The sequence below is a fragment of the Ascaphus truei genome, chromosome 7 (assembly GCF_040206685.1).
Source record: "Ascaphus truei isolate aAscTru1 chromosome 7, aAscTru1.hap1, whole genome shotgun sequence".
Taxonomy (NCBI): Eukaryota; Metazoa; Chordata; class Amphibia; order Anura; family Ascaphidae; genus Ascaphus; species Ascaphus truei.
Window position 1 is genome coordinate 15836173 of NC_134489.1, and position 14603 is coordinate 15850775.

The 14603-nt window shown below is 41.9% G+C and overlaps 1 protein-coding gene across 1 annotated transcript in view; it reads right to left on the minus strand.

Annotated features, from left to right (window-relative positions):
• Positions 1-5462: 5462 nt before the first annotated feature.
• The window catches only part of LOC142498734 (cytochrome P450 2G1-like), a 98170-nt gene continuing 89029 nt past the window's right edge, over positions 5463-14603 (minus strand). Inside the window, exons 8-9 of the mRNA XM_075607072.1 lie at positions 8500-8641; positions 5463-7040 (exon numbers count right to left, since the gene is read on the minus strand). Coding sequence (XP_075463187.1) covers positions 6841-7040; positions 8500-8641 — 342 coding nt within the window. The 3' untranslated portion in view covers positions 5463-6840. The remainder of the gene's footprint in view (positions 7041-8499; positions 8642-14603) is intronic.

The window sequence follows — 14603 nt, forward strand, 5'->3', positions numbered from 1 at the left end:
GAGGGCCCTGTGACACCGGTCCAGATGGGTGTCCTGCTCGGAGCGATCAGGCATTATTTGTGTCAGCCATCTGTTCAGGAAATCCTCTTGTTCTGTTTCATCCTCTGGCACCCCACTTATCCACACATTGTTGCGACAGTCGTGATTCTCCGAGTCCTCCTGCTTGTCCGTGAGGTCTCGTACTGTGTCTTTAACTTGGGCCAGTTGTTTATCTGTTTTGTGCATGGCTTTTATGGTGGAGTCTAGCTTTTTCTCGAGGGAGTCCGTGCGCGCTCCTATGCTCCCAATATCGGCCCGCAATGCAGCTAATTCTGTTTGGAGGCACCTTTTAATATCCAGGCAGAATTCCTGCATATCCCTTCTCCGCATAATGTGGTTTCCTCTGCCGCCTTCGTCATCTTCTTCCGAGTCAGTGCCGCTCTGTGTAGGCCCCTCGTGGCCCTTGGCGCGTGCCGAATCTCCCTTAGCAAAATAATCTGTGAGGACTGTGCAGGGTCTTTTCGATCGTGTCCCCTTCGACATCTTGCACTTTTAGCGACTTGGGCAATTGCGTTTGGGGGGGGGATCTCCGCGTTATTTGTGCTTTTTTAAATTTATTTTATTGCCGGCTGTGAACGGAGCTATCTGATCAAGCGTCCATTCAGTCAGCTGTCACGCATGCGCCTCCTCTGAATTATTTTTTTTATAAAATGGATACGGCCGTGCAGGGGGTCTGGGCGCCTGGGCCCCCTGACTCACGGGGCCTTGGACGCCAACCCTGTCAGAACCCCCTGTTGGCGGGCCTGGCAACACTGGCAATTTATAAATCCTGGTGATTTTTTTTCCTGCCTTTACTGTATAAGGCCCAAAGTTTCTTTGTTTAGTGAGTGAAGATTAAAATCCTTTAAATTGATAATAATTTAAAAAAATGCATCATACAGGTAAAGTATGCTCAATCAGTGATCGATACACAAAAAAGCAACAAGATAGTAACGGTTGGTGATATTTTCCCTATTAGGTCCACTTGATGAAGTATTGTCATTGTATCTATTTATCTTACTCGTCACTGGCATATCCTCTTGGAGGATAAGGAGTTAAACTGGTAAGCAGGAGGGCACTAAATATCAAAAGTAAGTTGGTGCATAGCAATTTAACTCTAGCTGTTCATGACACCTGGCTAACCAACAGATCATTTGGAAACTTTAAATGCCAGGGCTGCAGGGCTTTTAGGTTCTTACTTCTGACCAAAACTTTATTCAATTGGGACGATAGCAAAAATGACAAAATCAAGCAGTTTATTAATTGCAGAACAGTAGGGGTGGTATATCAGGCCAGTGTGTCAGTGTCGTAAGAAATACATAGGGAAGACAACTAGATAACTAGGTCAGAGAGTCCTAGAACATCTGGGGGCTGACTGTTACCACCTAGCCAATCACATCCATCAACTGCATTAAGGGGATACCTCAGGCCTTCTATTTCTAGGTATAGAACAGATACCAAAAGGCCCGAGAGGTGGTGACTGGAACAAAGAAATCTTATGTAACGGGTTTTGTGAACCGGTCTGACCCCCCAATCTCATATTGGCCCCTGTGGTCTAACCAGTCCCCATTACGGTGTAGTGTCTGGTGGTGCACCTGTTGGCTACAGGACTCCTGAGTCTCCCGCATGATGGTGTGTGGGGATTTTCCAACCCAGACAGGCAGCTGAGGTAGTGTGCATGAGTCCTACCTAGATCCAGTGCAGCGCCTCCACCTCATCAGGGTCCCTTCGGTCACTCGGGGATGGTACTGGCGAGGAACTCCTCTGTGGTGCCCCTCTCCGTGCAATAACTCCACACTTGCACGCGAGAGTGTTGTTAATCAAGGACATCTTTATTTGTACGGTGGGCCAGCTGCCCTCCACAATGGGGTGTAATCAGCCCTCCGTTGTTCAGCTGCTTCCCTCTGAAAGGTTCCTCCGTTTCTAATGGAGTTGCTTCCACTTCTCCCCTAAGGGAGATTCACCAGCTTCTCTGTCTGCCTTGTGCTGCCAGACTCACAGCTCTGCATCAGACTACTGCAACAATGTTGCAGACCTCCATGTGCCTCTTACTGAACAGAGGCAGCCAACAACAGGAACTGAACAGACTAACTTTAGGCAGTGCTGTGTCTTATATCACCTAGGAACAGGCACATCTCTGATGTCACTAACCGTGGACACCAGCATGTTGTCACTTCCTATGGGACATATGACACCTCACCAGGGTGTGAGGGCAAACCTCCATGATAACTACTGGCATTCCTGCATACTTACCAGGTTTACTGCCAGCATGAGAAAGAGATATGTACACCAATTTTACACATGGCTACACTTACAAAAGGAATCTAGGTGGATCTTTAATCTAGGGACTCTGTCCCACCCGTGGTTTAAAGAGACATTTGTGTTTTCTCCATTTATTTAATCTAATCTTTGCTTAAACCTGAGAACACATTTAACCCCGTGCATTTTAGTTTCTGGGAAGAAGGGGAGCATGTTTGTCAAGTTTGTCCATTAATTGTCCCTGTGTGGTTGATCTCCTTGTGAGAGAAAAAAGGAATACCAGCGCCAAAAATTAAATGTCAATTAAATGAAATACAAACCATACAGTGTAGAGTCCAAGTACAGTCCTTGAATGAACAGATGATGTTAAAGTGAACTGACGATTCTCATCAAAGGCAGTGCAATATGTAAAAAAGAAAAAGAAACAGATTATGGTGCAGTATGCCAGTCAATGCAGACAAACACCAATCCGGAGGGGTAAAATTGTAACCCTACTCACAAGACATAAGATGCATATAGACAGTAGAACTGGAATCACACTGATGTTATCCAAAGATGGCGACCGGAGCTCTCTCACAGGCGTCCCCACATGGAGAGGATGGTCGGTTGAGGCACACGAGTCTAAAGAACTGCGGGACTTCCGGGCGGATGTGACGTCACGCCCTGTGATGTTCTACTGTCTTATGTCTTGTGAGTAGGGTTACAATTTTACCCCTCCGGATTGGTGTTTGTTTGCCATCCTCCAGAACCCAGCAATAGTATTTGTTAATAAATAGCTTTTTATTTAGTTTATAGCCTTGCTAGTGTGGTCGTTTTAGTCTGTCATGTTTGTTTTGTGTTGTTAGTCTGCTATGTTCCTATGTCTGCATTGACTGGCATACTGCACAATAATCTGTTTCTTTTTCTTTTTTACATATTGCACTGCCTTTGATGAGAATCGTCAGTTCACTTTAACATCATCTGTTCATTCAAGGACTGTACTTGGACGCTACACTGTATGGTTTGGATTTCATTTAATTGACATTTAATTTTTGGCGCCGGTATTCCTTTTTTCTCTTATGCCTTTTGACTGACTGTACTGTCAGTATTTGCCCGGCTGCCAGTGTTTTCACTTTATATATTCATTTAGGTATATATTATATGATTGTTTTGTAGCGCTGTTTTGCACCGTCTTTTTCGTGATCTCCTTGTGAGCTACTTTGTATACCCTTGATAGTCATCTTTATATTAGGCTGATTTTATTCACAGAGTAATATTGAGAAGCATTAGATTGCATTAATGGCTTTATATTCTTCTGATGCCTATCTCTGTACAATGTACTAGAATTAGATGGGGTATTTTGACATCTCAGTGATCAGTTATGGCTTTCCTATTAACAATGACAGCAGTTTCAATTTAGTCTCTTTATACTGTAAGTGACATAAGGGACCTTTATAATGCAATTTCTGATACTCGCAGCAAATTTGCATTCAGTCTGTCTGTCTAATAAATTATGTGCAATCTATCTGCTAAGTACTTTAAGCAGCTACTCTCCAATCACAAATGTCACTTCGATCTGGTAATCATGATTATCCAAAAATCGGAGTAAATGACTTACTGTTTCAAAGTATATTCAATTCTAAAATCAGTAGATAATATCCAGCAATGAAAGTGGTTAACGTATACCCAGTTTTCATGGTGACTGAACATACATAAATACTCTATGCATCCCGTCCATCAGGGCAGTCCCACCTTTGAAAAAGCGCATACTGGGAAACGTACGTCAGGTGGTGCGTGCTGACATCACGACGCTCAGAGTTCCCAGCATGCAGTCTGAGAGAGGTGGTTTCACGTGCCGGCTGATACAAATCATCAAGGGTTATGCAACTTTGTTTCTAAATCGCTAAGCAAACTTTAGCATAGCTATACCAGGATGTAACTTGATACAGACTTTGATCCGTGCCTGCAGGCTAAAAATGTGCTTTGGTATGCCTGCAATCACACTCTTGGGAGAGCTAAACAATATTTACTGATCAAATTTCCTTTTGCTTAAACCTGAGAACACATTTAACCCCGTGCATTTCAGTTTCTGGGAAGAAGGGGAGCATGTTTGTCAGTAATTGCACAGACAATTTTTGTATAATAGCCAGTGTCTAAGGGGCTGCAGCTACTTGGTCTGCATTTGGATATGACTATGACCCCCTATTGCAGAGACCTCACTAATATACTAAGAAACACTAGTATACCGTGTCAACTCCCCCTGCTTTATAAGTCCCTATTATAAGACTTATAGTACAAATCTATTAATTGGAAAATACTGAATGTCGTGACCGAACATAAATCCAAATTAACTATGAATGCACACTGTTTTATGATACGAGATTAACTGTTACCCAGTCCACTGTTTTTACCCTTAATACTAATAAGGCGTCTTTAGTGCTCCATCTCTAATTCATAGTTCTGGGATTTTAGTAGATTTAAAAACTCTCACTCACTAAATAAGTGAAATGGTAAGATAAATAGATACAATAGAGACAATACTTCATCAAGTGGACCTAATTGGGAAAATATCAACAACAGTTACAATCTTGTTGCTTTTTGTGTATAGATCACTGATTAGCCATAGACTTTACCAGTCTGATACATTTTGTTAAAGTATTATCAATTAAAAGGATTTTAATATTCACTCACTAAACAAAGACACTTTGAGTGCATGGGTATATTCTTCCTTTGTGTGGGAATTAGGCAATTGCTTAAACTTTGAGTTTATGATTAAGTTTAAGATATTTCTCACTGTTTTTTTTTAACCTCTGAAGGAAACATAAGACATGATTTCCCCTAAGAAATGCTTTAAAAGTTTCCCATAACAGGAATGTATTGTTTGCATGTTGCTTATTATTTTCTTTGTACACCCACCAAGTATTTGTTATAAAGTCTTAAATTGATCTTGGGTCAGGAGTTTGGAGGGGGAAGGCCAATTCCTATTTCAATACCCTAATTTAAGCACTTTACAAAAGAGACAATGCAATTCAGGAATTTTGCAACAAAAGTGAGTTAAGCGGAGCACAGCAGTAAAGTGGGGCATTTTTCATTAGTAGGCTGAGCTATCGAGACTCATGCTATGCTTATTGGCTTCATGTGACTTTTACTGATATGGTTTATAGGCATGTAGAGATTTTTATATATTACTCATCTCTTCAATTAAGGGAAGCAAAGGTTTGTATATCCTTTATTCATATTTCGTTTTATCAATTACCTTTTCGAAGATGTTTTGGACAATACAGGAAATTTTAATACAATAAGGGCAGCAAACAAAATCAGACTATAGGAAAGGAAATTCCTGTGCCAGAGAGCATTCAATCTAAATATGAACCGCCCAAGTGGATCAGTGATTTGCCCAGAAAGCATTAAAGCTACCCCTTCACCGATAAAAATGGCCATTCCTCTCTTTATGCTATTAAAATGTGAAAAATTACAGGAGTAATTACAGTGTGATCAAAGTTTCCTGTTTAAAAAAAAAAAAGGCAATGTTGGTACACAATCTTTTTAGATAAATGAGAATCCTACGTCTCTTTTCTTGATAATTACAGTAATTCCTCCTATGTTCCAAGAGTTGATCTTAGTCATTTATCCATATGAATACTGTAGGAGTGCAACAAAGAGAAAACTGTTATGAAGGTCCATGTCGGACCAAAACACGTCTCCTTTTATGATTAAATAAAATCCGATATATATTTATCATCTGCCCAATTTTTTTTTCACAAAGAGAATAACCTCATCCCCAAAAAGTGGCCTTGAGTACATACCCACTCTTTCTCTCATACTTTTCTCCTTGTCTTCTTCTCAGAGTTGAGAGATTAATTGTAGTAGTTTGTTCATCGAATTGGTTTACAGTTCAGGTGTAAAACTGACAGAGGGGCATGCCATGCTTTACAATGAAAAGCAAAATGAATCCATACATACACTGTAGCAAGCATTACAGTATAACTACATACAAATATATTCGGGGACAATACAAGGAGCTTTCAAAAGAACTATTCATCCCAATGTCAGTACAAAGGAATCGGGACAATCCCTTAAGGTAGGAGGAAAGGAGATTTCCCCAGCAACAAAGGAAAGGGTTCTTTACAGTAAGGGCAGTTATAATGTGGAATTCATTACCCATGGAGACTGTGATGGCAGATACAATAGATTTGTTCAAAAAAAAGTTGAACATCTTTTTAGAAAGGAAAGGTATACAGGGATATACCAAATAAGTATACATGGGAAGGATGTTGATCCAGGGATTAATCTGATTGCCAATTCTTGGAGTCAGGAAGGAATTTATTTTCCCCCTTTAATGTGGATTTTTGTTTGCCTTCCTCTGGATCAATAAGTAAGTATAGATATAGGATAAAGTATCTGTTGTCTAAATTTAGCATAGGTTGAACTTGATGGACATATGTCTTTTTTCAACCTCATCTACTATGTAACTATTAAGCCACCAAGTCATTACCTTCAATTATTGTTTTTCCAGTGGGTTATTATTGGTTATTTTGATAAAAATCACAGTAATTTAGTTTGAATCATTCTAAACACACCGTATTATACATTTGTATTAACAGATCGAGGCACAAATGAGAGCTTGTACATTATAGGGATGTTTCCAAATCCGGTCATCTTAGGCATGATGTCGGACTCTGTAAATTGTGTCTGGGAGGTCAGCTTGAAGTTCTGTAGGATGGTGGTGAAGAAGAGGAATAGCTCCATCCGAGCCAGACCCTCCCCAACGCATACACGCTTCCCTGAGGGTGAAGAGTAGGAAGATTAAATAGCCGTTTTGCACATGAGCCTTTATACAGAATAAGTATGGACATTTGAAATTAGAGATGAGCAAACTGTTAACAAAAGTTTGTAAATTCTGTAAAATTTGGTGAAAATTATTTTTCAGAGCATATTTTTGCAAAGCATAAGATCCTGACACGGAAGGTCACGTGACTAATGCACCATTCAGATCGGTCATGTGACCTGTGTTTTTTTTTGTTTGTTTTTAAATAACAGGAACCAACAAGTTGGTAAAGTTTGCAAAATTTAAAAAAAAATCTCAAATCATGGCCTACTTCATGTTCTTAATGTTTTCAAAATCTCTAGCTTCTGAAGTTATCAGAGCAATCTTTACTGTATACTGCACTTGGCTGTGGGTAAGAGCTCCATTTTAACCTCCTGGACACTAAAGATACAGTAGCGGCAGCTTCTATTCGAAGCAATGCCGCCGGCCGGGTGCGTGTGCGCAGCGTGTAGACGCGGCACGTTGCGGCGCACTGTGACGTCACAGTCACATGCGCGCCCGGCTTCCCCGGCTTCCCCGGGCTTCCCCGACATCCCTGGAGATTAAAGTAAGGTAAGCGGGGGTGCGGGGAAGCAGAGGGGCAGAGCAGGAGCCGGGTTCGGGGTCGGGAAGGGGGGCTAAATTGCGCGCGAAGTGGAGGTGGGGTGCGTGGGGGAAACGCGGTGGCACGCGGTTTTGACTGGCGGCAGCCGGAGTAGATCCCGGCATGCCGCCGGCATTACTTCAAATAAAAGCTGCCGCCACTGTAGGCACAATTATTCTCCAACATTCATTCAAATGTATGCAATACTGCTGAGGGAGGGAGATTATTCTTAGTTAGAGTTCCAAGTCCCAAATGCTATTCACTTAAACACACCTTCAACCAACACACCTTGGCAAAATGCTAATCACATATGCAAATGACTCTATTAGCATATTTCCCAGGTGTACCTAATTATTCTGTACAAATGTCTCTCCACATGTTGTTTAAAGGTGTGTTTGAGGGGGGATATCATCTAATTGAATGTGGGCTGCTGGTGGAATTGCATTACATTTGTGTGCTTTTAAAATATATATATATATATATGTATGTATGTATATATATATATAGATGTATAGATGTATAGATGTATAGATGTATAGATGTATAGATGTATAGATAGATATTATTTTTATTTGTACAAAACATCTTCACATGTGAGTATTCATCTGAGAATCAAATATTCCCAAAAACCTTGTGAATAATTTGCAGCCACAAAGTAGCAAGACTTTTGCCTTCATACATACACACCTAAGTGAGGTTTTAACATTATACTGTATTTAATCCAAGAACAAATTATGACTGAACTGCCAGTGTGGCAAAGAATGGGGGTCACTAAATAAAACTGGCAGTGAATTTAAAGGCCATCTGTTTTACATAGAAAGTATATTTATACCTGCAGAAAATGGCATGAAGGCATTGCTCTTCTTAAAGCAGCCGCTCTCATCCAGAAAGTGGTTGGGATTGAATTTGTCTGGAGTAGCGAACTGCTCTGGATCTCTGAGCACAGAGCACAACAATGGGATAACGTCAGTGCCCTAAAAAGAGAGATACAGTAGTTATTAAATTATTGTCATGCCACTTGTAAATAACACATTGTTATACACACAAATATGTATATGTAGCAGGGTCCCCCTTGGGTCCCCTTACTTTCGTTTAGAGGGGGGAGGGAGGGGGGACCTCCGCTACGTGTCAGGGAGCTGCAGAGGTGAGCGTCTCGCCGGGGGCTCCCAGCGGCATTTGTAGTAAGGCACCGCCATTTTTTATGTGGTCGCGGATGATCAGTGTAGTTGCACATGCGCAGAAAGGTACAGACAGTCCGGTGGCCATAATGGGATTGGCGCGTGAGCTTCGCGCATGCGCAGAGAGGAGCCATAGGGCGGGCCTTATCAGGAATGTTTTGCAGGGACTACAAGTTCCATCAGGCACAGCGTGCATGCACAAGAAGTCTCACAGGATATAGATGTCACAGACTCAGACCACACTAGTCATTCGGAGCTGGGAGAGCATTAGGGTAGGGTGTGCATGTGTAGGGAGCAAGTGGCTCCTGCACTAGGCCAGAGATCCCCCCCCCTTAGGCCCCAGCTATGCCCAACTCCCCTCAGCTTGTGGTTGCTGCATGGACCGGTCCATAGGATAGGGACCTGGCCCTGTAGAACTAGCAGAAGTGAGGGATACAGTCAGGAAGCATTGGTATCCTGACCCTTGGTGATCAGACTGAATCACTCTCTACAGCATCAGCAGTAAGAGACATTGTAAGGTGAATCACTCCACACGGGAGTCACCCACCGCAGAGGCATCGCAGATCACCTCTCTGGATCCGTGGACCCCAAGTACAGCATCTGCGTGCCCAGCTGTGGACAGCAGTTACCTTCCTCACAACACATGCACCAACCAACAACTCAAATTAGTGGGCATCACTGACTCACACTTGTGTGGGTGTGGGACTCTTGTGACTTTTGGGACATGGTGTTGGGAAAATGGTGTGGGGTTATGGCCTTGTGTTATAGGGTGACCCTAATGTTATATATTGGTTATGCATATAGTAAACTGTTTTACCTATACTCGTGTGTACTGGTTAATGTATGTGGGTCCTGTGTCTGGGGTTATTCTACACCTAGAATCCTGCACAGGTGGAGGTGCCACAAGCATCAGTCCAGGATACACCCCAGGCTCCCAGCAGCGGAGGCTCAGACCTCCTGTGAGCCTAACAGTTATTGCACCACACCTGGTAATACGTGTACACTACCGACACACTTTATTGAAGTGTGGTCGGTACCGCAAGCCGGGAAATCTCCCGGCTTGCTAGTGGCCGCCCCTCGGCGTGCCGCGCGTCATAGACGCGCGGTCACGCGTCATCGGGAGCGTGCGCCCCCTGCACGCGTGTCCAGGGGCTCCCCGAGGGAGCCCTGGTGTCCCGCGATCGCGGGACAGCGGCAGGGGGTTCCGGGGGACCCGGCGGACCCGGCAGCGGTAGGGAGAGCGCCCCGATCGGAGGGCGCTCTTCCGCTGCTTCGGCGTGCGCCCGTCACACTCGGGCGCGCGCCAGGCTACTGCTGCGGCACAGAACGGGCAAATGCTCGAATAAACTGTGCCGCAGCAGTAGTTCTCCCACAAAGGTCCCTAGATGAGATCGGGGGGGGGGGGTGGGATACATGTGGTACATATACAGTACATATGTTCAGTTTTGTTTGCACACAAGTGTTTTTAATTTGTTTCTTTTTTTATTTATTTTTATTATTATATTCATTTTCTTGGAGGATCTGGATACACCTGTGTTACTTTTGACGAAGTTGAGAAAAAGTACATTAAGGGGGGAGGGGGGGCCTGACATAAACAGCACTGGGATCTGAGCAGCCATTTTAAGTCAGCATCCATCTTAGGTAAAATGGAAACAAAGAAACAGCGCACAACGCAAATAGTGAAGTATGCAAAGACAAGTGTATATTAAAATAGGGAAAAATATTCTGCGTACATCAAGTAAAAAGTAATGAGCATTGAGTGTATAAAACACACAGGTTACCACTCGGCGACTGCTGGTGTGGGAGTCAGATGCTTGCTTCTCTCAGCGGGCGCCTTGAACAGCAGCTGCGATGCAGGCCTTTCCTAGGAACTCCTCTTCAAACGGTCAGCGTCTTCATAGGGGATTTCCCTTCGGATCAGCTGGGCTCCGCACTCGATAATAACACTCAGAGGGTCCCCAGATAAGTCAGCAAGGACTGGAGCAGTTAGTACAGCTCCCCGGTTGTAACAGCCACACACGGAGGTGAATCTGATGGCTGCGAGTGAACCTCCAGCGTGCCACGCTGCCGCTCCGTTACGGGACGCTTCTCTGCTCCCGGGATCACGGGAAGCAGCCGAAATCAGGTGTGCACGTATCAGCTTTTCCTTCCATTTTTCCCACAAGCAATAAGTGGTTATAAATCATTTCCTGATATAAAATCAAGTTTCGGTGCCGGCAAGTAAGATTGTTGTAAAATGGTAAAAGGAAATAAGAAAAGAAACCTTGATGTGATAGCACTTACACAAGGCCGTGTAAGTGTCATTGATATTATAAACTCCATCATCAGCCCATTTATTAACTTGGGGACCTACATCCCAGAGCTGTATAATCTGTAATTTAGTGTGCCTCAACCTGTGCTCCCCCTTTTTTCTCCTTTGTCTAAGTAAAATTGTTGCGCCCTTAATGGAGAGTTGTCAGATGGATTTGATACCCTAATGATTTTTTCCTGAATGATTACCTGTGTGAAAGATAAACCATGCTAAGTATCACGTGTACACAAATCACCATCCAAGAACTTGCAAGTACTTACAAAAACACGAATATTCTTTGCTCACAATAAAGTCTAATTTTTTTTAATGTTTTAAAAGGTGTACATCAAGTATAGAAGGATTAAAGAATGCGGAAAAGAGAGGGCATATATTCTGCTCTGTCACTGGTGAAAGTTTAAAGGGTTTATTTGTTTTGGCCAGGCGGATAAGGTTTTTAAAACCAGGAGATACAGTGGGAAAAGAGTTAAGGAAAGCAGGAGGAGAGTTAGGAAGCGGTGTAGGATAAGAGTAAGAGGAAACAGACGGGATGTTCTGATGTATGGATTCCACCTTTTCCCTAAAATAGTCAGCAAAGTCCTGAGATGAGATGAAGGAAAAATCAGTGTGGGTTAGACTTGTGAGTGTTGATTAATGGAGAGAAGTAGGTTTGTTTAGCTTGATAGAGGGCAGAGTTGAAACAGGATAGCATACATTTGTAGTGAAGGAGGTCTGTGAAAGTATGATAGTTCAAACAGAAGGCATTAAATAGAACGAGTGGAGGGACATAGCATGAACGTGTGGGAGCTATTTGTGTATTAAGAAGTGATCTAACCTCATCTATATAGAAGTCACGTTATTTAATTTTTGAGAGGCCGTAATTTTTTTTTAGTTTTTAGGGCTCTGGATAGAGCTCCATTTATCTAACTTTAAGCAAAAGTTCCAATCCAATAATTATTATTTTGTTTATGAAGAAGCCGTTGTGCCGTTATCTTATCTTTTCATGGTCATTTGGCGAAACGCCTAGAAACAAGTTGGCTTTTTGCCCGGGAACAAGCTTTGAAAATATTTTTTTTTAGTCAAATGTGGAGTGTCTTTAAAAATATAAAGCTGACCATGTACTCGGCTCTGTGCAAAGAGATTATATTACAAGACATTAATGTGAAGTCCTATACAAAATCGTTTGTCTATTAACTGAATATGTGATGTATGTTATAACTTTTAACCATTTATTTTTTCCAAAAGTGTCCATAAGCAGAAGTTATTGTCAAAATTGCTGTGTAATCTAGAATGGTTTGCCAGGAAGTGGTGAATTGGGAGTCGCCACTCGTGGTTTTTGGGTGTGTCTTGTGCATAGGGTTAAATACAGGGATACATAGTTACATAAATGAACAGGGTATACAGTACATTATATAAAAGGCATTCAAACTTTTAGTTACAGTTGAGTGTTTGGGTAAAAGGCAGATTGGAATTGGCTACGGAAGTTTGTATTGGTAAAGTAATTGCTTAATTGGGAGTGAACATATTTTTTTCCATGACTGTGGATAGTAGTGGGAGAAGAGAGATTGGCCTGTAGTTGTGAGACAGTGTTTTTGTCCCCACTTTTGTAGATTGGACAACCCTGGCAGTTTTCCAGTTCTCAGGGATATGGCCTGCAGACAGGATATAATTAACTATGGAAGCAATTTGTTTGGCAATGGATGGGGCACCAAGTCTTAGGGACTTAGTTTGCAGCAAAGTCAGGTTTACATTGGCTACTTAGCTTTAATTTGAGGAACATTAATAGGGAATACCTCTGTCTATATGCAAATGATAAGACAGGAGTAAACACATTGATACAATAATTTATTCCTTGGTATAAATTATCTCCCTATGAGACACTTATGGGATGACTCATGACTATCAGCAGTCCAAAGGAACAAATTATTGGTAATAAAACAATTAGTAAGAATTTTGTATGCAACTAATATATTTTTTGAGTCTCTCTAGGTCAAAGTTGAAAGTGCATCTACTCGAGACGGGGTTAATAGTCAAATATTTCCTACGCAAGCATGCTCTTCATCCCAGATGAAAAGGCTCATATAACCACTTATACCGCAATTAAAGTGTCAGAGATTTCTTCTTGGATCCACGTGACTCACGTAAAACTCATTCCAGCTCCACCAAAGACCAAAGTCACCCAAATCACAGCCTATTCAAGTTAACGTTTTCAAGGGTCAAGAAACACCATGACCGTTAACCCACGAGGAAAATCAGACACCAGGCTAAGGCCCACTCTTATCAGAACATTAATTTTCACTTTTCTTCTTTCAAAAACTCAATATTTTTAGAGTGTGTTTAAGTTATAAATTTAAGATGTATGTACAATTGGGCCTTGATGGGTGGATTGGTTTCCGGGAAGTGTGGCTTGTGAATGCTCTTGTATGTGTTTTGGCAGTACTCATCACTCTCTATGTATGTGTCATGTGCAGCAAAACTTTGATCCAGAAGTGTATTGCACCTCCACCGAATGGAGGGGGTCACCCAGGGGCGTGTGTCAGCCACATGGAAAGGATCATGACTGCCATTTTGACTATCGCACACATTTTGTCTGTTCTAATATTCTGAGTGAATGATGTATATAATGCAGGCAGGGGTGATGATCATGCATTCGCTTCCACAGATACCAACCCCCTTCAATTCTCAGTAATAGAATGTTGTGATGATTCTCAAAATATATGATGATAGAGATAGATGCCATTTCCTTTATCTAGCAACTGCATACCCAAAGAAAGGTTGCTTGCATAAAATAAGGTTTTTAGTATTATGTGTATAATTTCTGTATTTTCCCATATTTTAAGCCAGCCTCTTTAAAGGGTGTATCATACTCTAGGAACAAGAATCAATTTATGGGTCAAGTGTCTCCACCAACCAATGAAACCTGTGTAAAATTGTATTTTCAGTAAGATAACAATTTACAGGAAGGATGTGGCTTTAATTTTACAGTTTTTCATTTCATCATTATACCAAGAACAGGTTCAGATTAGTCTTATGGCCTTACAAAACAGAATTGCTTTAGACTATGTTTTAGCTTCAAAAGGAGTGGTATGTGCCCTAATTAAAGAACAATGTTGAGTTTTCATTCAAGATCAGAGTGGCAATGTACAGCATGAACTAGATGAAATACAAGAGATTCAAAAGAGGCTTAGAAATGGAGGTGACAGAATGGGACACTTTGGGGTTAGGTGAATGGCTTAGATCACTTGGAGCAAAAACTTATGAATGCTTTGCTGATTGTGTGTGTGTGGTGGTGTTACTTGTTGTCATGTATTTGTGTGTCACGTTTTACAGAGGTATGATCCACAAATGTGCTATCCTCTCTTCCAATCTGATGTCACTTTATGCAGATGCCAGAAACAGCAGTCCCTTGAAGAAAGAAGATGCCGATAACAGTTATTTAACTCCAAAAGACATGTTGGCCACAGCGCCATA